This window comes from Vidua chalybeata, chromosome 2, assembly GCF_026979565.1.
Source record: "Vidua chalybeata isolate OUT-0048 chromosome 2, bVidCha1 merged haplotype, whole genome shotgun sequence".
NCBI classification, from domain to species: Eukaryota; Metazoa; Chordata; class Aves; order Passeriformes; family Viduidae; genus Vidua; species Vidua chalybeata.
Window position 1 is genome coordinate 42388282 of NC_071531.1, and position 23243 is coordinate 42411524.

General features: G+C 36.0%; 1 protein-coding gene across 6 annotated transcripts in view; it reads right to left on the minus strand.

Annotated features, from left to right (window-relative positions):
- Positions 1 to 1485: 1485 nt before the first annotated feature.
- GPC5 (glypican 5) overlaps positions 1486 to 23243 on the minus strand; it is a 232117-nt gene continuing 210359 nt past the window's right edge. For all 6 annotated transcript variants that reach the window (XM_053934470.1, XM_053934475.1, XM_053934474.1 and 3 more), the window contains one exon: positions 1486 to 1625. In XM_053934470.1, the coding sequence (XP_053790445.1) occupies positions 1620 to 1625 (6 nt within the window). In that variant the 3' untranslated portion in view covers positions 1486 to 1619. The remainder of the gene's footprint in view (positions 1626 to 23243) is intronic.

Below are 23243 nucleotides of genomic sequence, written 5' to 3' on the forward strand. Positions count from 1 at the left end.
CAGTTTAGCTCATTCTTATTTGAAAAAAAGAGAACTACCAAAACAACAAAAGATATTTGATGAGAAGCAAGCAAAGAATTCTGTACTATGAGCAATTGATTAAAAGGGAATTTTCTATAAAGAAAATATATAATGTCAGGGGAGACGATACTACAGAGATTCAAAAAGTGACTGGCTTAGATATGGTGGATTGGAACAGACTATTCTTCATCTTTTCAAAAGGAAGAAACAAGAACATCAAATAAGGTCAACTGAAGCTAGTTACATAACAAGCAAAAGGGGTACTTTGTGGAATGAGGCACAGAATTGTAAAACTAATTGATATATAGTGCTGTGAATGCTACATGGATTTCGCAGGAAAATATGATCAGTTAACAGAACCTAATGGTTATTGAATATGTAAAAATGACCCTGCCACTGAATGTATTAAGGAAATCCTCTTCATTAGGCATTTGTTTTAGGTAATACTGGAGATGGGGACATGGGATTTCATAGACCTTCTAGTCTGACCTGGTATAGCCATACTGAGTTTTGTGGGACGGCACATCTGCATGTCATAATCATAGAACCATAGAACAGTTTGGTTTGCCGTGGTCAGGGACACCTTACACCACACCAGGTTGCTCAGGGCCTCATTCAGCTTGGCCTTGAAAAGCTCCAGAGATGGGGCATCCACAGGTTCTTTGAGAAACATGTTTCAGTGCCTCACCACCCTTACAGTAAAGAATTTCTTCCTAATATACAACCTGAACCTACCCTCTTTCAGTTTAAGTCAATCCCAGCTTGTAAGAAGGACCAACTCCAGGTCTTGTCCAGATTTCGTGTAGCTCCCCTTTAGGTACTGGAAAGCTTAAACCTCCTCTAAGGTGTGCCTGACCCACATGCCACAAGTGAAACTATCAAATAATATATAAAAAATGAAAGCACATCAGTCAAAAGCAATTACTGTGTTTATTTTTCTTTTTTTATTGCTACATAGTGAATAAGAAGGGAAAATTTCAGATATGTGTTTAGTGCTGGATCACCAAGGGATGTTTATGACATCAATGTAATTTAAAATAAAGCACTGTGGTAGTCTGGTTTGATTTACTTTTAAAAATCCTACTTATTTTACAACTAAAAATTCCCCATGCTTTTAACATGGAAGGGAATAATTTTCCTGTAATACATGCAAGGATAAATAAGAGCTGACAGATGGTATAATATACAATAAAAGTTTCTATTAGGTTCATAACACATATTACACAAACATGGTCCTTATGCTCATACATTCCCAAAGGCCTTGGTCTAGGTCTTAGTGAAATCAATAAGACTATTTCCATTAAATCTGCTGTATAGCATAAGAAATTTAACTGTTTTCCAGTAATTTTGTATTTTTAATAAAAAATGAACAAAAATTTATCACTTGTCTAGAGTATTGAGATGCATTGATTTTAAAAATTTATGATCCCTCTGTGTTTATGTACTGCAGCCTGACACAGCACGATTAAGCTAACTATATACATAGTTAAGACAGCAAGAATACAGAAAAGAAATGTAGCAATATCAAAAGAAAATGGTGTTTTCCTTTTAGTTTGACTCTTTGGGCATGCATTCACTCCATGATGCCCAGAGGAAACTCAAAGCTGTGGATCAATAAAAGAACAAAGAAATTAGGTAAAGTCAACCATGACATAAATAATAAAGAAGACAACAAAAAGGTATAGTTTTAGTTTTTGATTAATGCTCTAGCTCTAAGAATATCAATTGCCTAGACAATTTAATCTATTAGTACCACAGATTCTATTCTTTTGGGGTTCTGTTGTAGCTAGTTAACTGTAAACTAAATTTGATTAAGCAATGAAAACTTGGAAGATTTCATGCATGACAAAAAGAGACATGAAACTGTCTTTTCTCTTTCTATGCCAAAAGTAACCTAAGCCCCAGTAGGACTTATAGCCCTAAAAGACATTAAAAAATGTTTCTATAAATAGATTAGTAACAAAGGGAGGGCTAAGGATAATCCCCAGCCTTTGTTGAATGTGGGGGGAAGCAGTGACAAAGGAGGAAAAGGCTGAGGTACTAAATGCCTTCTTTTGCCTCAGTCTTTAATACAAAGACCAGCTTCACTCTGGATACTCAGCCCTCTGACCTGGAAGACAGGAGTAAAAGCAGAATGAAGACCCCATAATCCAAAATAAAATTATCAGTGACCTGCTGCACCATTTAGGCACACACAATTCTACAAGTCTGAATGAGTTTATAGAAATATAGAATCATTATGGTTTGAAGATATTAAGTCCAGCCATTGAACCTTTCATAAACTCAGACAGTGTGAGTTTACTAAAGGCAGGTCTGACTTGAATAACTTGGTCCCTTCTATGACAAGATGACCCACTCAGTGGATGAGGAAAAGGCTGTGGATATTGTCTTTCTGTACTTTAGTAAAACATATGACACCATTTCCCACACAATTCTCCTGAAGAAACTGGAGTTATAGTGAATAGAGTTACAATCAGTTGTCAGACAGTCACAAGTGGTGATCCCCAGGGCTTAGTACTGGGGACAGCCCTGTTAATTAGCTATGACAAGGGGATTGGAAGCACCTTCAGTAAGTATGCAGATGCCACAAAGTTGATCTGCTAGAGGACAGGAAGGCTCTGTAGAAGGTTCTGGACAGGCTGGGTCTATGGGCTAAGGACAATGGTATGAAGTTCAACAAGGTGAAGTGCTGGGTCTTGCAGCTGGGTCACAACAACCTCATGCAGTGCTACAGGTGGAAGAGTGGTGGAAAAGCTGCCTGTCAGAAGAGGACCTAGGGATGCTAGTCAACAGACACTGAACAAGAAACAGTGTGGGCCCAGATGGCCAAGGAGGGTTAGGCCTGTATCAGTAAACAGTGTGGCCAGCAGGACCAGGCCAGTAATCATGCCCCTGTACTCAGCACTGGTGATGCTGTGGCTGAGGAAACTGGAGTTGTTTAGCCTGGAGAAATTAAGGTTTAGGTGGGACCTCATCACCTTCTACAACTACATGTCAGGAGGTTGTACTGAGGTGGGGGTTGGTCCCTTCTCTCAGGTAACAAGCAATAGAACAAAAAGAAATCACCTCAAGTTGAGTCAAGGGAGGTTTAGATTTGATATTAAAAATAATTTCTTCATGGAAAGGGAGGTCAAGCACTGGAACAGCCTGCTCAGGGATATGGTTAAGTTACTGTCTCTGAATGTTTTTAAAAGATATGTAGATGTGGCACTTAAGGACATGGTTTAGTGGTGGACTTTGGCAGTGTGGGTTAACAGTTGGACTTGGTGATCTTAAAGGTCTTTTCTAACCTAAACAAATCTATGATTCTATAACTGATAGCTGTGACAGAAAAAGAAAGACTTCTTTCCGATTTTTTTTTCAAGAAAATTGCTTCCTTTTGAAAAACAAGCACAGAAACAAAAAAGTAGCATATCCCAGAAAAAAAAAATATTGTTGCAAACACCTTTACAGTTTGATTATATTATAATCATTCAGTTGATATGCTGAATAAATGAGAAACTACAAAGAGTGTTCTTCACAAAGTCTTTGAATGGGTGACAGACACCATAAATACAGATTTTCCCTTTTATTTACCTCTTTCCTTAGTTATTTTTCAAAAAGCAGAAGAGCCATTAGGAAAATGAAATTATTTGATCTGAGAAGTTTAACAACATGAAACTTCTAACTCTAGAACATAGCTATTGTTTTTGTTGTAGTGTGCAGTCAGCTGTGGATATGAAAAAACTTAATGAAAAACCATTCCCTTGTAGTCAAACAGAATGAACTCCCAAGGGCATCCCTTATGTGTCATCCACATTGTGCTTTTTGATCTGATCAAATTTAATCTTTCATGCTTGCTGAATACACAGGTGGTGTCTTATAATGTTGCCTGCTCTTTGGATTTTCCGTAGCTGTTTCTAAAATTTGTTTTCATGGTCTCAGTGCCCCCTGGGGCAAACACAGCTACACCTACTTTAAATTATTTTTGAAACCTAAAGTATTTTTATCAGTATCTAAATATTTTTATGTTTTCTCAACTTTTATTTTTCCACACATTTTTCAAACCACCATTTTTGTGCGTTTTATAAACTAACAAGAAGAACTTGGGAGGCCAGTAGTTTTGAATGACACTCAATTCTAGCCCACTTATCTGAGCATTAAGTGCAAGAGCGGCTGCGAATTGCTTTTCCCAGACCTGGTCGGCTCCCAACCTCACAGCTTGGGCGCCTCGACTTCTCGTTGGGGTCAGTGCTGCCACTACTTCCGGGTGCTTCTGCGGCTGCGCCCTGGGGTGGGCTGGCTGCGTGTTGCTGTTGGCACAAGGGAAGGAAATGAAGAGGCAGGGAATTGTCCAAATCTGTCCATGTGATGGCTGGATGCTTATTGGTTGCGGGAGCCGTGATGGAGAAGCCGCGGCCACTCCCAGCCTCACTTGGACGAATCTGGCCCTGAGGCTGGGGTGACGCGGAGGGATATAGGGGTGGACAGGGGAGGACAGGAACCCTCCCCCCAATGAGCGCAGACGCCGTGGTGGTGATGTGGCCACAGCGACTAATAGGAACACAACGGGGGCGGACATGGAATTCCCGGGGCCGGACAGGGGAGTGGTCACAGGAGCGGCAGGGGGTAAAACCCAATGGCAGGCAGCCTGGGCTAACTTCCATGGGGTGGGAAACACAGGAGATGCACGAGGATACATGGAACTGGTAAGCTAACAAAGACCAGAACCCCAAACCTGAACCTAAAACCCAGGATGCAACATGCAAGCTCATGTAGTACATAGAAGAGAAACTGAGTGTATGACAAAACCGTGATGCCAGAGAGAAGGGAATGTTAGAAAGGTGGAATTAGTCAAAAGTGGTGGTTGAGAGTATATTTTTCTCTTTTTCTCACCACTAAACAAAATAGGTGAGTGATTACAAATACAATAGCTATGAAGTAAGGGAGGGAGGAATACTAGTTAGTTTTACAAACATTACTTGAAATACAAAAGGTAAAACAGGAAAAGCAAAAGTATACATATTATGGTAACTACAGACAAAGGAATACTGGACTTTGAAATTGCCAGAAAGAGAATTGCTAAAAGTTTTTCAGAGGTTCTGCCAATGTTTTGGAAAGTACTGTGATAGGCTTCCAGAGGGTGGAGGGTGACGAAGCATAGGAAGGAATAGTTTATATTTTACATTAAGTATAAAAAACAATTATAAAATATTTTGGGAAGAAAATAACACCAAAAAAATTCAGACAGCTCTCTTTCTGATTCCCACTGCTTAGGCTTTTAGAATAACCTTTCAGGATACCATGCCTTTTTAGTTATTACTACACTTTGTTTAGAAGGCCCCAACTCAGCAACCACAGACCTCAAAGTACCTCTTAAAAACTGAAAAATCAAAAGGATTTAGCAGAAGGATAATGATGGTTCTTGGATAATGAGCCAACACTGCTAAGAGAACTGCAGTGCAAGGAAAGGAAATTCCAGTAAAACAAAGATGAAGCATATCTCTTTGGCCGAGTTATTTCACAATGCATTTCTACAGTTTTAACAACCAATAGTTATAGCATCTAAATGTATAGCTTTGCAGTTAAAAAAAAAATTGATTTAACCAGGCTTTTAAGAATTATCCATTTGAGCATGGAACAAACACATCATGGTGCGACTGAAACATACAATGCAAAAGTAATTTAGTCATGACTTCCTGATCTCACAGTATGAAGAGTTAATCTTCATATTAGTGCACTGGTGAACCACCTTTAGTAGTAAAAATTATTTTCTCCTCAAATGTATCTAACTGCTTTCTCTCAGCATTATTTTTTCATAAATTTCAGATTAAAGCTGAATTTCAAGATTTTCCTTCTGAAAATTATTATGAACCAGGAAAATAATTCCCAAACCATCCTCCATCTTTCTTTGCTTTAAATAGTAGGCTAAAGATGCTTAAATAGCAGGTTCTGACTGAGAGTTCTCTTTTCTAAACATAGTAGCTTTCTCTGTATCTTCTGTATGTTTCCACACTCCTTTAAAATATTGAGTTCAGGTCTGCATTGTGGTATTGGTCTCCTCGAGGACACATTTAAATGAAAAATAGTGTTTCCTGTCTCTACTGTACACACTTTTGTTTAACCTTTCAAGGATGGCAATAAGTGTGCCTGCACTTATTGTAATCTCAGACTACTAAACGTTTTCCAGAAGTACTGCTTGCAAAGGCATGGCCACAGTTTCTGTGGGTATGCCTACCCACAAAACATAATTATATGCACATCTTTTGGGTTTTTTTTGCAACAAAAAAGTGAGACACTGACCTGAATTTTTATTTTCTTTAATAGTACTGAAACCAATTCATGTCAGTGCATTGTTTAGGAGTTTTCTACTACTAGCAATGAATAAAACAACCTTAGCTAGTGAAAACACTGCAATTCATTTTCACTCACAGATTATTTGTAGCAGTAATATATAAGGACATAGGTTTTAAGGCTAATGGCCTAATAATTCACCTTTTTGCAGCTTCTTAAGATTAATTTAACTCAGTGCTCTTTGGGAGTGGTAGTTGGATATACTATTGCTTAGTCCACTACATCATTTTAAAAACAAAGAAACAAATAAAAACCCAAACAAAAAGAAAAAACTTAGCTGAAAATTAAAACAGAAAAAATTTCTTTGTGTTTCCTAGGAAAAGTAAAAGGTAGGAGGAGATAGAAACAAATATTTAACCCACATCTTCCAGTTTCTTGCCACAGAACCATTCATATTCCCAGATCACAAATGAGATTTTTTTCAAGATACTTAATTTAAATAAAAATATTTTGTATGCCAGAAGCCCTGCTTGTGCTACAGCATGGAGCAAAAGATGAAAACTAGCATGAAAAAGCAATGTGTTCCATGGCTAAAGCAATATTCTTTCTCACTCCATTTTCTACATGAGAAAATTTACTTATGCAAAGAGTCTGATGTAGCTAAAAACGCTCATACTACAGGCACGTATTTATCTCTAAGATAGGAATCTAAACTATCATCATAGTCAGTGAAGATCCACTAAATACAGTCAATAGAGCCTACAGAGCTATTTATGTCACTCTAAAACCAGACACTGACATTTGATCTGCTGGTTCTCTAGACACTATCGGTGTGCTGACAAGAGGCTCAATTCACTTGACCGCAGGTATTGATTTAGTGTTGCCTGAGACAGCGAAGTCTATCCTGAAGGGCCTCCAGCTGCTGCTCCTGTGACACCTGTGGGTCCTATGCCATATTTTCCAGCCACAAGCAGGTGCCTGAGATAGGCTAAGGCATTTCAGAGAAGTCTTTGAGCAACTGGACAGAGCTTCACCATCTCCATGTGGGAACTGTGAAGGAGGTGAATTCCATGGCTGTCAGGATTTAAAGAATTTGATTAAAATGTCTCAGCTCACTGTCCAAGAAGAAAGTTCCTGTAAGATAAACCACAACGGGCACAGATGCAAAGGAGGGAGGCATTCATTTGAGGCCTACACAAAGGTGAAAGGTTTGGAATTATCACACCAGACAAAATACCACTGTGCAGACTGTGAAGAAAGCACAGACAGCAACAAGAGGAAGATGCCAGGCCTGATGAAGCAGATCCAGGTAACTTATCCAGACAAAAATTCCAACCATGGCAAACTGTGAGAAAAGGAAGCAATAGCTTACACACTGTCATCCCAAGTTATGGGAATGACACATACACCTCATGGATACCTGGGATTGGACTGTATAAGAGCAGTACCTCAATTAGAACACCTGGGGACCCCCATCACTGAGCAGATCAGGGTAAAGAAGGGCCAGGAAGCTGCAGGAACCCATGTAGTGATGATATCTTTTGCTTAATATCTCTCTCTTACTCATCCTCTTTCTCTTCTTCCCCACTCTCTTCCTACCTGTTTCTACCTCATATTTATTTTTAAATAAAATCCATACTAATGGTCTCATTTGCACCTTAATTTGGGCAGAGGCATCCTTTAGTAGTTGGACCCTAATGTTATTTCAGTGTATCACATCATTTTGGCATCAAAAGTGGAATCAGAACAATGGCAATACCCAGACTTCCCCTCACACTTCTCCCCATCATCTAGAGCAAAAGAACAGAGGACAGAATGAAGCTGTTTCATTATCAAGTACCATCATTATATCAGAGTTTGGGAAGCAAGGAAAAAAACATTTATTCAGATTACAGTCACAAACAATAGACCATAGTATAAACTGTTTAACTAACACTATTTGATACAGCCTTAGATATCAAGGTCAGTGATACTACTCACACTATTCACACTTAGTCTGAGCATTCTTTTAGCACATTAATATTGTAATTGTGGTGCAGAACTATCAAATATAGGTGAATTAGTAGTCACAGCCATAGCCAAGACTAACATAAAGTCAATGCAAAAATTATGCATTTTTATTCCATCAAGTAAATAATTTATTTCTTCTAGTTTTACACTAAATATTTGCAGTGTGATTTGGAACAGACAGAAGTGGGATTTTAGCTATTTATAGTTGGGAATTATATTGTACACACTTCATGAGGCAGCCATTAATCTTTTACAGCTGGGAAGCTTTGGTAAGTTAAGAACTATGTGATGGGTATAAATTAGTATGATGGCAAATTTTTATTTAGAGGATTTTAAAAAGGCAATTTTCAATTGTAAATTTTATAACTTTGAATGTATAAGCTTTAGGTGTATATTGAGTATTGATTTCAAAACAGAAAACCAGGATTCAATTAGTTTTCCCAAACTTTTTGCAAAACTAGTTTTTGCAAAAAAATTGTTTTCCCAAACAATTTTGCTTTCCCAAACACCATTAAAACCTCTTCATTATTAGATTTAGCAATATCTAATATTAAACAAGTTATAATAAGCACTTAGATTATTAGAACTTAATTTCAGAAGCTTATTATTTTTTTCAGTATTAGTGTAATTTTTCTTTCACTTATTTATGACAATGAAACCGAATTAAGTAGCCAATTTATTTTTTGTATGTTTGAGTCTTTTAATTGTGTCTCACTTTAGGCTGCAAAATGGAATTAGAATAAATAATCAAAGTATTTGGACTTGTGGGTCCAAAATTATACTTTTTTTGCAAGGGCTATATTTATCTATAAATTTTTTACAAAATAGAGCTTAATATGTTTTTTGTAATTATTTTCTATTTTCATCATAGAAAAGCAGGAGCAGATTTTACAAAGGATTCAGAAATTCCTTTTTTTTTTAATCTTAAATAGATGTCTTTCTGCTCACACTAAAAAAGTTGCTATTATACTGTAGTATTAATTCTAAAAGGTTTCTGGGTGTTTATTCAGGCAAGATTGTGGTGCTGAGTATTACCAAGATAAAAGAATTATGAATATGTTAAGAATGTGTTGGAGAAAATAGAAGTTTAGTATAAAGACCCTATTTACAAGCTATACAGACACATAAATGAATAATCACATATTTTATTTTATCTATGTCATTATTTATTTTTTTACTGTTAATTTGTGCACTGTGCACTGTTACAATGGAATTTACTAGAAAAGCATCCAAGGTTTTTAGACACCTTAAGGTATGTGCAAAACATTATCAATCATTCTTTATGCTGACTAAAAATGGATGATACAGTTTGTGATCCTTTAATCACTTCTTTCTGCAGTACACATATTTGAATCAGTTTCAGCAACATTTTGCATCTTCAAAAAAACCCCTGCTTTTATTTCTTATTAGCCTTTATGAACAAAAGAGGAGTTATTCTGTAAACACCAGGGTTACCCCTTTTGCATCCCTTCTCCAATTTTTTTTTTTTTTTTTTTTTTGGAGGGATGGGGGATTAGAGTGTGAAACTGTCATTAACCTCTGCTAACTGAGCAGAACTTGTACTTGGAATGATCCTGTCTCTTGTGAAATTCTCTTTAAAATATCAGCCGAATTACTGAATTTTCAGTTCAGTGAACTGCTTATCTTAGCTTTTGGACTAATGCCTACTTCCTCTACTTTACAAATTAAATGCTTTACTTTCCCTTATCACAATATAAGTGGCTTCTGAATCGCCCTCTTGCATATTGACATCAGAGCTGTATCTGTAACATTCTCAAGAATTAGTTTCCATCTTCTTCACTCATCACTGCATTCCTTGCTGGTTCACTCTGCAACAAAAAGTTTACCACACTCTTAATGTTGTTTTTTGTTGGTTTTTTTTTTTTTTAATCTTTTTTTTTTCTAATGGTTATCATTTGGCTAGGCAACTTAAAACTCATGGTTAGATCCAGATCATATATTCTGAACATGTATGTAGACAAGATATCTTGGTCTGTTTCCTCAGGGTGAGCTCCAAAACTAAAAACTTGCTTCAAGGAAAACAAAATTGTCATTTTATCAGTTTTTATTTTTATCAGTATAACTTCAAACATTCTATGTTCTCTTTCTCAAAAGTTGTGGGGTTTGGCCAAGTCCTTCTGTTTGCAACTATGAAGATAACAAATTGATTCAAAGAGTATATCTTACCTATGTATTTGGTCTAACTCAATTTTTCGTCCTAAAATAAACTTCCTTGTTTGACCTTCACCTCTAGGATTTGCTCTCCTGTTCTCCCAGTGATTTCTCAGTTCTGTAAATTCCTGACACAGAATAGATATACTAGAAAATATCCTGGTTTCCTGGGGATACTGGTGAAGCAATGAGTGTCCTGAAGTAACGAGAATTTTATAACTGATGCTTCAATTAAGATTTCATCTCTGACTGTAAGTTACCTACTACAAAGCTCCCAGCCAAGTTTTGATTGGACTGATTGGAATAATTTCTCCCACAGGCTTCATCTATTCTTGTGCAACAGATTACCATTCCTGAATTACTGGCAATTAAAGATAGTGTGCTGGTTGCTCAGGCATTCAAATTCACAGCCTGGCACATTCATTACCTATGGCACTGGTTTTACTTTAAATAAAAATAGCAATCCACCAGCTGGGAGTAGCTGACATGTACTTGATTTCATTTGGAGAGTGACTGTTCACATGAGCGTGCAGTGAAAGGACAAGGGGAAATGGTTTTAAACTGAAAGACAGTAGGTTTAGATTAGATATTAGGAAGAAATTCTTTACTGTGAGAGGGATTGAGGCACTGGAACAGGTTGCCCAGAAACTTGTGGGTGCCCCATCCCTGGAAGGGTTTAAGGCAAAGCTGGATGAACTCTAGCATCCTAGTGCAGTGGAAGGTGTCCTTGGCCTCAGCAGAGGAGCTGGAGATAAATGATCTTTAAAGTCCAAATCAAACCATTCTATGATTCTAGGACTCTATGATTTGACAACTTCTGAAGAAAAACACAGCAGAAGAGATGGAGGGAATGAGTTTTTTAATTGCATGAAGAATGAGTTTGTCTGGAGCTATTTGCCACCTTCTAGAAAAATATATAGACCTTGCTTTAATTCCTTTTGTGAAGCTTTCAGCTATCTCTGTCTTATTTTACATTTTCTGGGACATATTTGATTTTTTCATCCTCCATTTTCATTTCTAATTTCATTTATCATCCTTAATTTTTGTTTAGCAAGGTACAGTCATATGCATTGTCTCCATGGAAACTGAATCTTATGGTTGCCATCAGTACTGTCGTTTTTGGCTACTTGGTTACCCAAACACTGGGGCTGTGCGGGTCAAACAGTCCCTATGCAAACTAGTTCATTTCCAAAGGAAAAAAAATAAATCTCTTTCAGGCCACACTTGGTCCAACATTTGTCTCCTGTAGCTTTTTCTGTCTTGCAGTCTTGTTGGCTTTTCTCTCCTTTTCTTCTGTCCCTTTTTTTTTTTTTTTTTTTTTTTTTTTTTTTTTTTTTTTTTTTGTGTCCTGCAAATAAATGCTTAAAGCCAATTTTCTTCCCTAAGTGCCTGCCTATGTGTTTATTCTGGGAAGTGATACCAATCTGGGGTTGAGGGCAAGGCTTCTATTGTTTCAGTTAACTAGCTCTATAGAAGGTTTTACAGCTTCTATCAAATCAGGAAAGAGGTTGTTCATATCCAGCCTCAGTGAGGCTGAATCTGGCCCATAATATTTTCAGTAGTCATGGAATCAAACTGATTTCTAAGCCAGTTTGCATGATGACATTGCAAATGTCAAACAAAATTTTCTTTTATCTGCCATAAAATGTACATCCTTCTCCTGAGCCATCTACTATAAGAAAAGCTCCTGAGTTTATGCCAGAGTAATAAAATCTTCAGTGAATGGAAACTTAAAAATAATCTTATTCTGGTGGAGCTAAGAAACTTACTTGCTTTGCAATTATGTACTTAAAATAGGGGACAAGAAAAATTGTGAGAAATCTTCACAGCTTTCCTCTAGAACAGCTAGATGATCACTCTGACAGATTCCATTCTTTTGGTGCTTGGTTTTCTGTTACTAAAGTTTGTAATGTCTTATTAAAATTCTCTTAGGGTGTAGAGATGTTTCAAGGAGCTTACTACTTTCCACTAATGTCTAGCTTCCTGATTATCAGTTCATTTATGCTTTCCAAGGAATCATTTATTTTTTTGAGACAGTGTAATTTTTGTGCAAGCCTGACTGCTATCTCATTTGCTTGCAAAATGACAATTAATTCCTGATATATAGCCTCTAGTGTACAGCCCATGTCAGCTGCACAATGAAATACTCATTCACTGATCTTGAAATCTGTAGGAAAACATATTAAAACTTGTATAAGGTTTAGGGGGGTGATTGTTTGTTTTTTTCTACAGAAATTAAATTAATGCTGACACATATGCACACATATTATCTACTCCAAGGCAGTTTTTATTAATTGCATTTAAAATTATACTACTCTGCATCTGATCCTCTTGTTATTTCATTTTCTTTTGAAATTTTCCAGAAGACTGACATTTTAGACATAAAGTCCCTCTGTGCACTTCCTTTAGATGCTTGCTATAAAAAAACTAGCTAGTATCTAGTAAGACCATGTATTGGAGTTGAAAATTGCTTTCAAGCAAAAAATCAGACTGAGAATTTTAAAAAATGTGTAGGAAACTTTCCCCAACCACCTAATCATTGATTATCAAAACTATTTAGAACGGACATTTCTATGAGAGGTTAACCAGACTTTTGCTTTGACATCGGTGGAAAGCTTGTTCAGAGAAATCTGGGATCTAAGAGAAAATCAGCTAACACATCAGATGTCTTTAAATGAATGGTGTGACTGATAAACTTTTAAGGACTGAAGTGATGTGAAGGGTAAAAAATAATTTTTAACTAAGGAATGATATTGAGGCAGCAGATGGAGACAGCTTGAAGAAACCTTAGCATAGTACGTAGGGTAAAAAGTATGTGAAGAGAAGTGGAACACAGGTCTCAGTTAAATTTACACATGTGGATCACTGGGAATAGTCCAGATTTGAAAAGACAAAGGACATAACATCGTTCTGCAAGCCTAAACAGAACTTTATTCCTATCCTCATACCTGCCTTAGCTTTTCTTCTAATGTTTACACAAGAATTATTTTTTTTTTGCCTCTAAGTTAGAACAAAGCAACTTGCTAAGTATACATATTTCTAAAAATATTTTTTCATTAAGGTAAATAAAGTCTTCATAGCACTAGTATAAAGGGTCCTATTCCATTCCTGCTGAAGTAGCAGTAAATTTCAAAGTGTTTTTAATTAATGCTGTCTACATTAATGAATGTTTAACCAATGTAATACATCTATTCCTTTATCTGCAATAATGGACTCCAGTAGCAAAAAGACAAGGAAGAAAAACTATACAGTGTTAAAAGATAAGACAAGAATAACTCCAGAGCTAACATATATTATTTACCAGCCACAGGCTGCAATCCAAAGCTTAGAGGAAGAAAAACAAAATTTTGATTTGGTATTGCTGAGCTTAGCATGGCTGCCACAACACCCTCACCAGATTATAACTGCAAAGATTTACTTGATTCTTTGTCCAAGATTCTTACTTTAAATCTCCTAACCAGTTCCATTTTTTACAAAGTTATGCTCTTATGGAAACTACTTGGAGCTATACTTGAAGTTCACAAATATAAAATGTCAGGACATGAAAATACCCTGATCTATTAAAACATTTGGCAGAACAAGTTTATCTATAAGATCTATCAGGCAATTGCATGAGGACATTTTATGAGGACAGTCTTCAAAAATAGCAAGGATGACCCAGGTAACTGACTGATGCCAGTCAGCCTCATCTCTATCCACATGGATGAAAGGAGGAGAACAGGAAGAGTCAGCATGGATTCACTACAGCTAAGTCATGCTTGACCAACCTAATTGCTTCTATGATGAGAAAACCACCTTGGATGGATGTGGGAAGAGCAGTGGGTATTGTCTATCTTGACTTTAGCAAGGCTTTCAACACTGTGTGGGTGACCATGCATTGGAACAGATTGCCCAGAGGGATTGTGGAGTCTCCCTCACTGAAGACATTCAAGATCAGTCTGGACACAATCTTGTGACATGCTTGTCGCCTTCTGCTGAGAAGGCGGGCGACCTGGTTTCAAGACACAGCACGGCGACCCGGCCTCACCCGGGTCACTTGAGCCACTGATATGCACAGACACCAATGTGGTGGATGGTCAAATGGCGTTTATTATCTCATCTCGTGAGGTTAAATAGTCAAGGGAGTCTTACTACGTCAAAGGGGGACGGTGGGTCCGGCTAGGGTTAGTAAGGAGTGGAAAACTACTGGAGTTAGGAGGGGCTGCATGCTTCAGGGGTGATTGATTACCTATAGGGTAATGAGGGGGGAAGGGTCTTGCTTTCCGTCACATCCCGAGATTTTCTGTTTGCCTGTCCCTATCTACCACACATGCTCTAGGGTGACCCTGTTTGAGCAGTGACGGTGGACCAGATGACCCACTGTGGTGCTTCCAATCTTACCCATTCTGTGATTCTGTGACATTAAAAGTCATAGTTGATACCATGAAATTACATGTATATGTATATGTATATGTATATGTATATATATATATATATATATGCATAGTCTGAATGTAAGAAATTTCTCATCTCTAGAGACACGCACACAGAGTAACATTATTCCTTGCTTTCCTTGCCTCTCTTTTCAGCCAAATTCCCTCCTTTGTTTGCTTCTTTTCTTCTTTTCTTTCTTTTTTTTATTTCTGGGGGATGTATTGTCTTCCATTTTTCCCAATGTTTTTTCTTCTTGCTTGTCTTTCTCTCATAAATATTTACTAGCATATATCTCATATTTTATTTTTTTCTCCCTAGACCTATTGTTGCATTTTGCCATACTTTTCATCTGCCTGTCAGTGAATATTTTCCACTTCTACGTATCTGTAGTCTTTTCCAGTTCCTTTGGGGTTTTTTGTTTTTTTTTTTTTTTTTTCTATTTTGGTTTTTGGTGGTTTTTTTGTTTTGTTTTGTTTTGTTTTGGGTTTGTTTTGTTTTGTTTTGTCTTTGTTTGTTTCTCTTCCATTCAGCTATTTAGTTATTACTATTCAGCTTTCCATTTGTAATATTTGTTTTTAGGTCTACCTGTGTAGTTGTAAACTGCATGCAGCACACACACATAAGTATTGCATTATAGTTTTAGGATGCATTTCTATGCAAAGCTTAAGTTACATTTTAATTTAAATATGACAGCAATAGATGTGAGTAGACAGGAAAAAAAAGTCTGCTTCAGCATAGTTGAGAGATGCATTGAGGAGATCTATTACTTTAATAAATGATGTATTTCATTCAGTTTTAAGCTTGTTTTGAAACAGGTCCCATTGTCATTCCATTCGTACTCTGTCCAATGTAGCACTTCTTGTTGGTCTTAAAGACAGTCAATAAGAACTAATGCAGCATTACACAGACCTTCTCTGTCTTTTGTTTTCTGCATAGATATCAATTTGTTAAACAATCTGAATCTTTGATGACTTACAAAACAGTTCAGCTAATGGTCCATGCTTTAATGCATCTTATCAGCAGCAAACATCTGCCTAAAAATGGCTATGCTTTCATGACTGTCAGGCTCTAGGGGAAATGTGAAGATAGATGTCATTTTGCTGATCAGGTTTAAAACAAGGACTGAAAGATAAAAGATTCCTGGTTCTAAGCAGCAACTCCATGTAAATAATTTATAGTCCAAAAATAATATGCTTTTCAACACTTAGAGGAAGGAATCTTCTTTCTACGTCTCGGTTATAATCATTCCTTTAGAATGCTTCCAATTAATATTCAAAGATTACGAACTTTCTATCTATAAATGAGCTGCTTATTAATAATACATAAGCTGTTCCCCTTTCTTCTGATGAGGCAGAGCACAACATGCTGCAAAGAGTATTGACAGGAAAATACATGCTTTGGAGCTGTTGTGAAGCCATTTACCATCCATGAATTAAGTTACTAATAATAGTTGCCTGCTTATGTAAACTCAAATGTCAAGGTTTTAACAGGGCATCATTTTAACTGAGATCAAAAAGGATTAGTTACAAATGATCTAGAACTGAATTCTTTTTTATAGCTGCATAGAACAAAGTGTTCAATTTGATTTGCACGTGCATGTGCAACACATGCAAGACTTCGCTTGCTGAAAAATGCAGCGGAGAAATATGACAAGGCAAAAAACTGTATGTAAATACGTTATTTACTGGCTATAGATATCAATAAATAACAACAGAAAAAAAAATGATCTTTACATCAGTGGGCCTTTGAGGAAACAGGGGAACTATTCATAAAATCAAAGAATCAAAGAATATGCTGAGTTAGAAGGGACCATCAGGATTGTTGCGTCCAATTCCTGGCCCTACACAGGACACCCCAAGAGTCACACCATGTGCCTGAAAATATTGTCCAAGCAATGCCTTAAGTCAGTGGACAAAAGCTAAGTAAAGGTTGCCCTCCACACCCAACATCAATTTATCTAAAGCATGTACAAATCAAACACAATAACTGTAGAGCAGTGATGTACTGAATGAAACTTCATAACTACATGCTGATCATTTTGACATGTTCAGCTGTTTAATATCATGCCTGACTGCTCCTTTATGGCTTATGATTTTCTTTTGTTAAATATGACAAGTCTAAATAAATTTGAACCCAAGTGAATTAAAACACTCATTTATTTACTTTGGCTAAAATCCCATGTACAAACTGAATTCATGGTCTTGCTATTTCTAATTCAATGATAGAAACTTATGACTATATAACAATTTATCTAATTGTTGCATATTTCATAATTCTACTGCACAAGCATGTGTATAGATCCTTTAGGCTCCAAGACAGTCAGACACTATTCCTCACAGGAGGGACCAAAGCCATTATATGTCCAAGACTAATTTTTTTCTTTAATTTTTTAATTTTTTTAAATTTAAAATTATTTTAATTTTTTTTTTATAAATAGAGAAGCCAAGACTTTGCTGGATCTTAAAATAAATTTGAAAGTGGTTTATAGTAAATGTGGAATCATATTGATCAAATAAACTAGTATATTATAAACATTAGAATAATGTTTCCTAAAGGACAAAAAATGATTGCACACAGATGAGCAGTCTGCTTAGGCAGCATCACTAAACCATACCAAGATCTAGTTAGTATTGTACAAACTAAAGTTAATCAGCACAGCATTGGGATGGAAAGGACAATATACATGACAGCATTTTGTCTACTTTATAAAATAAATCTCAGTGATTAGTTTATTTTTCTTAGGAGATATCTGATTTATTTTTCTTAGCAGAATCTCCTAAGGAGATTTCAGGACTTTGTATTCTCCAGGACTATGGTCCTGCCTTTAAAAGGAACTAGAGTTGAAATAAATATAATACAGTCCATCTCTATTTTTCCTTAGATTAACAGTTTTCCACAGCAAGAGGCAGGTGCGCAAATAGGAAAAAAACCATTGTTCTCAAACACAGTCCTGATTTGGCACAGTTTTTTTTTACATAAGTGACATACATGCTTATCTCTTCATAATTTCATCATATCACTTTCTATATTTCCTCTACATGAATGCTGATTAAAAAAAATGTAGCAGTCATAATGAACAAGACACTGGGAAAGACAAAAGAACTAGAGATACAAGAAATTTAGGAAGTGGAATTTGTGTGGAAAAAATTAAGAAAAAACATTCTTTCTTGAGAGGTAATTATTACTAAGTTTTCAAACCTACATCAATATGTGTGCTAAGACAGTACACAAACAAAATCAAAAAAATCCCCACCAAACTGCTCCCCTCCCCCTAAAAATAGATGCAAAAAGGAAAAAAAAAAAAGTATAAATCATTCATGTTTCCATTTACCAAAAAAGCACTAAGTTGCAATTTATATGGAAAAACAGCTTCTTGTTTTTTTTTCTCAGAATTTGTCATGGAAAAGAAAAGGATAGCAATAATGTTACTGAATTCTCTATTTCCTGTTAATTTGTGCCTCTTAGAATCCAATAGGCCAATTGGAGTCTGACGAGAGTAGCATGAGAGTTTCTGCAATGAAACTGAATATCTGATAGGAATTCTTCCAGGAAGATCGGAAGGATCTTATTGTTTCAGTTTGAAAGATAGTCTTCCAAAATAAGCATGACTAACTATGCTAAATTCTATGCTTTCTATTTAAAAATATGGATTAAAACATCTTCAAAATGTGAGTCAAGTGCTGCCTGACTTTCTTCTGCCTTGAATAAGAATGTGAATGTGAACACAGGAACATACAGGTTCCTTTAGTGGAATAAATTTCAGTAATACAGTAAAATCTCAATATAATATAATTAATATAATATAATATAATATAATATAATTAAATATATTATAGGCAAGGATCTTGGATGTGTTTATTTGAAAACAAAAATCTTGGGTTTAGCATGCTGGAAGGAACTTCACTGTAATAAGAAGCCCCAAAGTCTGTACAACTGCACAAAGTGATTTCTGAAGTTTTGGTAAGGTCATTTTATCACAGTAGGGTGGTCAAACATGATTTACTTCTGGTAAGACAACTGCAAAATCTTCCCAGGGCATGAGGTAAAGATGAGCTAGTAATTCCTTGGGTTGACCTTCAGGCTTTTAATTTTTTCCAGTCACGATGCACCATCTCCATGATGTTCCAAAGATGACAGAGCAGCTTTGCAAGGACATCAGCCAACTTTCTTAATTCTCTTGGGTGCTGCCCCTAAGTCTGTATGCTGCTTCTGTCCTTCATTACCTCATTCAGGATACTGAACTCCCTGATTTTATGGTGATTGCAGCCAAAGCTACTGCCAACTGACATATCCCTAGGAAGTTCCTGTTACTGAATATCTGCTCTGTCTGAGAGCCTTCATGTACAGAAGGAATAAAAATACTTTCACAAAATTAAGAGCAATTCAGCCATTGAAGTAAATTAAAATGGAAAATATGGAAAAAGTTGAAAATTAAAAAAACACAAAAAAATATACAGGGTCAAACCCTAAGATTTTACTAACTGTAACAGTTTTTGATAAACCTCTAGCTTAAATAAATGGGAACTTTTATTTTGGTAATATATTGCATCTTAAAAATAAATTCAGTTTTCATTGATTTTGAAAATAACACTTGCAAGTATGAAGGTAATAGCTTTTTGATTGATTCAGTCAGAATGATTTAGGCTTTGTGAATAAAGGGGAAATTAATCAGTAAGGGTTGATTTAGGGCCTCTTTCATAATATGGATTTCCATTTTTGTGTGTCATTGTTCTGTTGTTAAAAACCTGATGGACTGTTTGCACTGAGGTGACTGATTAAATGTCTGTAACTAGGAATGACTGAGAAGTGAGGCCATCTTTAAAGAATTAAAGCCTTCCTGAAATTAAATGTAACAATCAAAACTAATGTAAGAAAGTCTGCAGGAACCTATAAAGTAAACAAGCAGAAATGAAAACACTTTCCATTTCAGACAGAGCAGCTCAGAAAAGAGAACTATTGCAGAAATTAACTTTCAGCAAGTGAAAAAATTGGTTAGGAGGCAATAAAGAAATAAATTGAGGTATTTGTGATAGGCATTCAGCAAGTGAAACACTTCCATTGTACACAGGACTAGTTTGACAAGAATCACCACATAAAGTTGTTCCCTACTGGACTTCAAGTTTCTTTTTTTATTTTCCCCTTTGTAGATAAATGCTATCTCAGCAAGAGCCAAAACATTATTAGACTTGCTAAGCAAAGCTGTGATTGAAATGGAGGTTATTGGATAGTGAGCTGAACAAGTACTTTTTCAGCTTTTTCTCTTATTAAAAATAATTATTCAGGAAATGTTGGACTACAGGAGTAGATAGCAGTTTTGTGCCAAAATTTCTGTACACTAATCTACCTTCATGCTATTGGACTGGCACTATTAGAGGACAGAACCACAAATAAAATTCCAAACAATGCTCATTTATTTTCCCTTATAGACAAGACAAAAGAGGCCTCTGTTATCTGCTACCTTCAACCAGAGGACAATTCCACCACAACTATTTTTCTCTAGCCACAAAACCAGACAGGTGATATAGGATATTTCAGTGATTATGCATAAAGATGCTTTCTGTATGTGTGTGCATAAGTGTATACACTTATATAACTTGCTAAAAGGAAGAAATTGGTAAGGAAACCTATGCAGAAACAGACATTAACTAGATTTTTTTATGCTTGTATATATTATCATGTATTCTCCCCCATAATTATCTATGAGACAATTAGTTTACATTAAGGAGAATATAACAATTATGGAATAGGTCTGTATCATAAGACCTTGTTAATATTGTAATGATATCTGTTTTCTGGAACTGACTTTACTGATCATGATCAGCTAGTCCCTTTTAGAAATTATTCTTTTTTTTAAAGACAACATAGTTTTAAAAAACCTAGTAAAATATTACATCAAAATCTTGAGTAGTGATACTGTGACATCAGAGCACTTGAAAAGAAAACTTGATCCTGGCAAACAGCCCACACCACACTCAGAAAACAATCAGTGTATGCATACTTTAATAAGTTCAGACACAGAGTAAAATAAGAAAGATGAATGAATATAATTATTCAGATGTTTGTGATGAGTGCAACAATTATTTTCTTTGTTTTTACAGATTGCTTTATGGTTACTACAAGTTTTCTTTACTACATTCTATTACTAAGGTCATGATTAGGCATGGGAGGAAGCCAGTTGTTTATGCTGATTGCTGTGTTCCAGGTAGATATATAGATAATTGTATAGTCTAGTGAAACAAGATCAATATGCAGTCAGATTCTTAAGCAAGCACAAACAATGGCATGAGTCTTTTCTAGACAACTCTTCCCTGCTTCCTGTGTTTCAAAGAGGGAAAAGTCATAAATACCAAGCATAAGAAAACTATAAGAAAAAGAAAACTTACCATAAGAAAACAACAGAAAAAGGCAAAGAGAACCCTGTGTAGTTCTTCACACCCTGGAAGTACGTATTACTGCAGGAAATCACACATGCAAAAATGAAAATGGTTCCTTTTTTGCTTGAACATGGCAGATAAATGCGAAATTTACCATCATTTATATTTGGGGCCATGGATGGCCTGTTTAGAGCAGTTTTGGGTTAAAACAAGAGAATCATTTCCAGATGCTTACAAAAGAAAAGGGAGAGATAGAAGAGTAAAGAGTTTACTTTTAAAAAGCTTCATTATATCTGAGTTTTACAAGGCAGCACTAAAGACATTACTGTTACCAAACACTACGACTAATGGTAGAACATTCTTTTTTCCTCAGTGCACTGGAATACAGAGGTATCACCAACAATAAAATTATTGTAACTTCTTTCCCAAAAAAACCCAAGAACTCTACGAAGATCATAGTTTGCTTTATTCTACACTGCCAGTGTATTTTATACACTGACTTGTTCCAGTCAGCTAAAATGGTTGGAAAAAACTAGGTATAGACTGCATTACGGATGGAAATACAAAAGGTATAGAGTGCAGGTGGGTAAGTCAGAGGAATCAATCATGGGTCTAACAAAGCTCTTGCAGAGAACAGATCTCTACTATTTTGGTAAACTATTAGGAGGAAAAAAAGTCTTTCAAAGTCTAAGGGATCGTCCAAACTTTAAATCAAAGAGTTTGGCTGGCAAGTTGGCAAATGCTATTTGGACAGGCATTCCTTTTCCCATCTCTCAATATTCTCTCACTTCTGTTTCCCATGACTTTATGCTGTGCAGTACTCCATAGAGAGTAGACTTTATTGGGAACATCATGGCCTTATCCTTGCAGACTACTCTGCAAGCTGCTACTGATGTTGATATCTTGGTTAGTTTGGATACCTCCTCAGTATTCACCACCACTTGGTTTCCCATTAACAACTGATGTAAAATGAGACATACATTTTGAGTGCTTTCAGAAATATTATCAAAAAACCATAAAAAATGGTGCTAAAAATAATAGGAAAATGGCACAACAGGCATCAAATTCTCTTATTTTGCTGAAATAGATGTACATTTTATGAAAATTTGGGAGTAGGAAGTACTGAATTAATGATTTTTCAGAATGAATACTTTCGAAGGTCTTTTGATAATAGCTACACTTTCTTACTTATTTTCTACTGTTTAATTTACTCTATTTTTTTCTTCCTAAAGTTCCCATTTATTTAAGCTAGAGATTTATCAAAAACTGTTACAACAGCAACAGACTGCTTGTTGTGGTCACTGTAATAAAGGATTTTTTAAGATAGAAATTTAATTTGTTTTGGCTATTTCTAGGCAAGAACTGTGCTATAAACACTTAGAAATGCATTTTTTTGCCACTTCATGTCAGATAGCATATTGCAGAGACAACTGTTACACTAAACACTTCTGGAGGACACCTCTCAGTATTTTCTATTACTAGTGCACTGGATATTGGATATTTCTGTTTTCTTCTACTTGGGAGAGACAGGAGTGCAATGGACTGGAGAGCTGGAATTGCAATTTTCATTAACAGTTTTGGAGTTTAAAAGTTGAAGATTCCTCTAAATACATTTCTCTTTGAAGGCACAGTATCTATACTCACATATTTGTCAAGTATTTTTATATACATTTTGAATGAGTTACATTTTGTGTTCATGTATGTGTTATTTATTGTCCAAGTGCACAGATTAATTTCCAATAATACACTGCAATTAAACATGTTGCCAAGACATGCCTGTATGAAACCCATGAATTCACAGCAATACACTGCTCCAAAGTATGTATCAAAGTTACAGTCATTTAAAAAAAAACCCTTAAAAAAAAAAAACAACCTGCAAAAAAATTCTGAACCTGGGGAGGAATAACTCCAGGCACAAGCACAGGCTGGGGACCACACAATTGGAAAGAAGCTTGGCAGAAAAGGACCTGAGGGTACTGG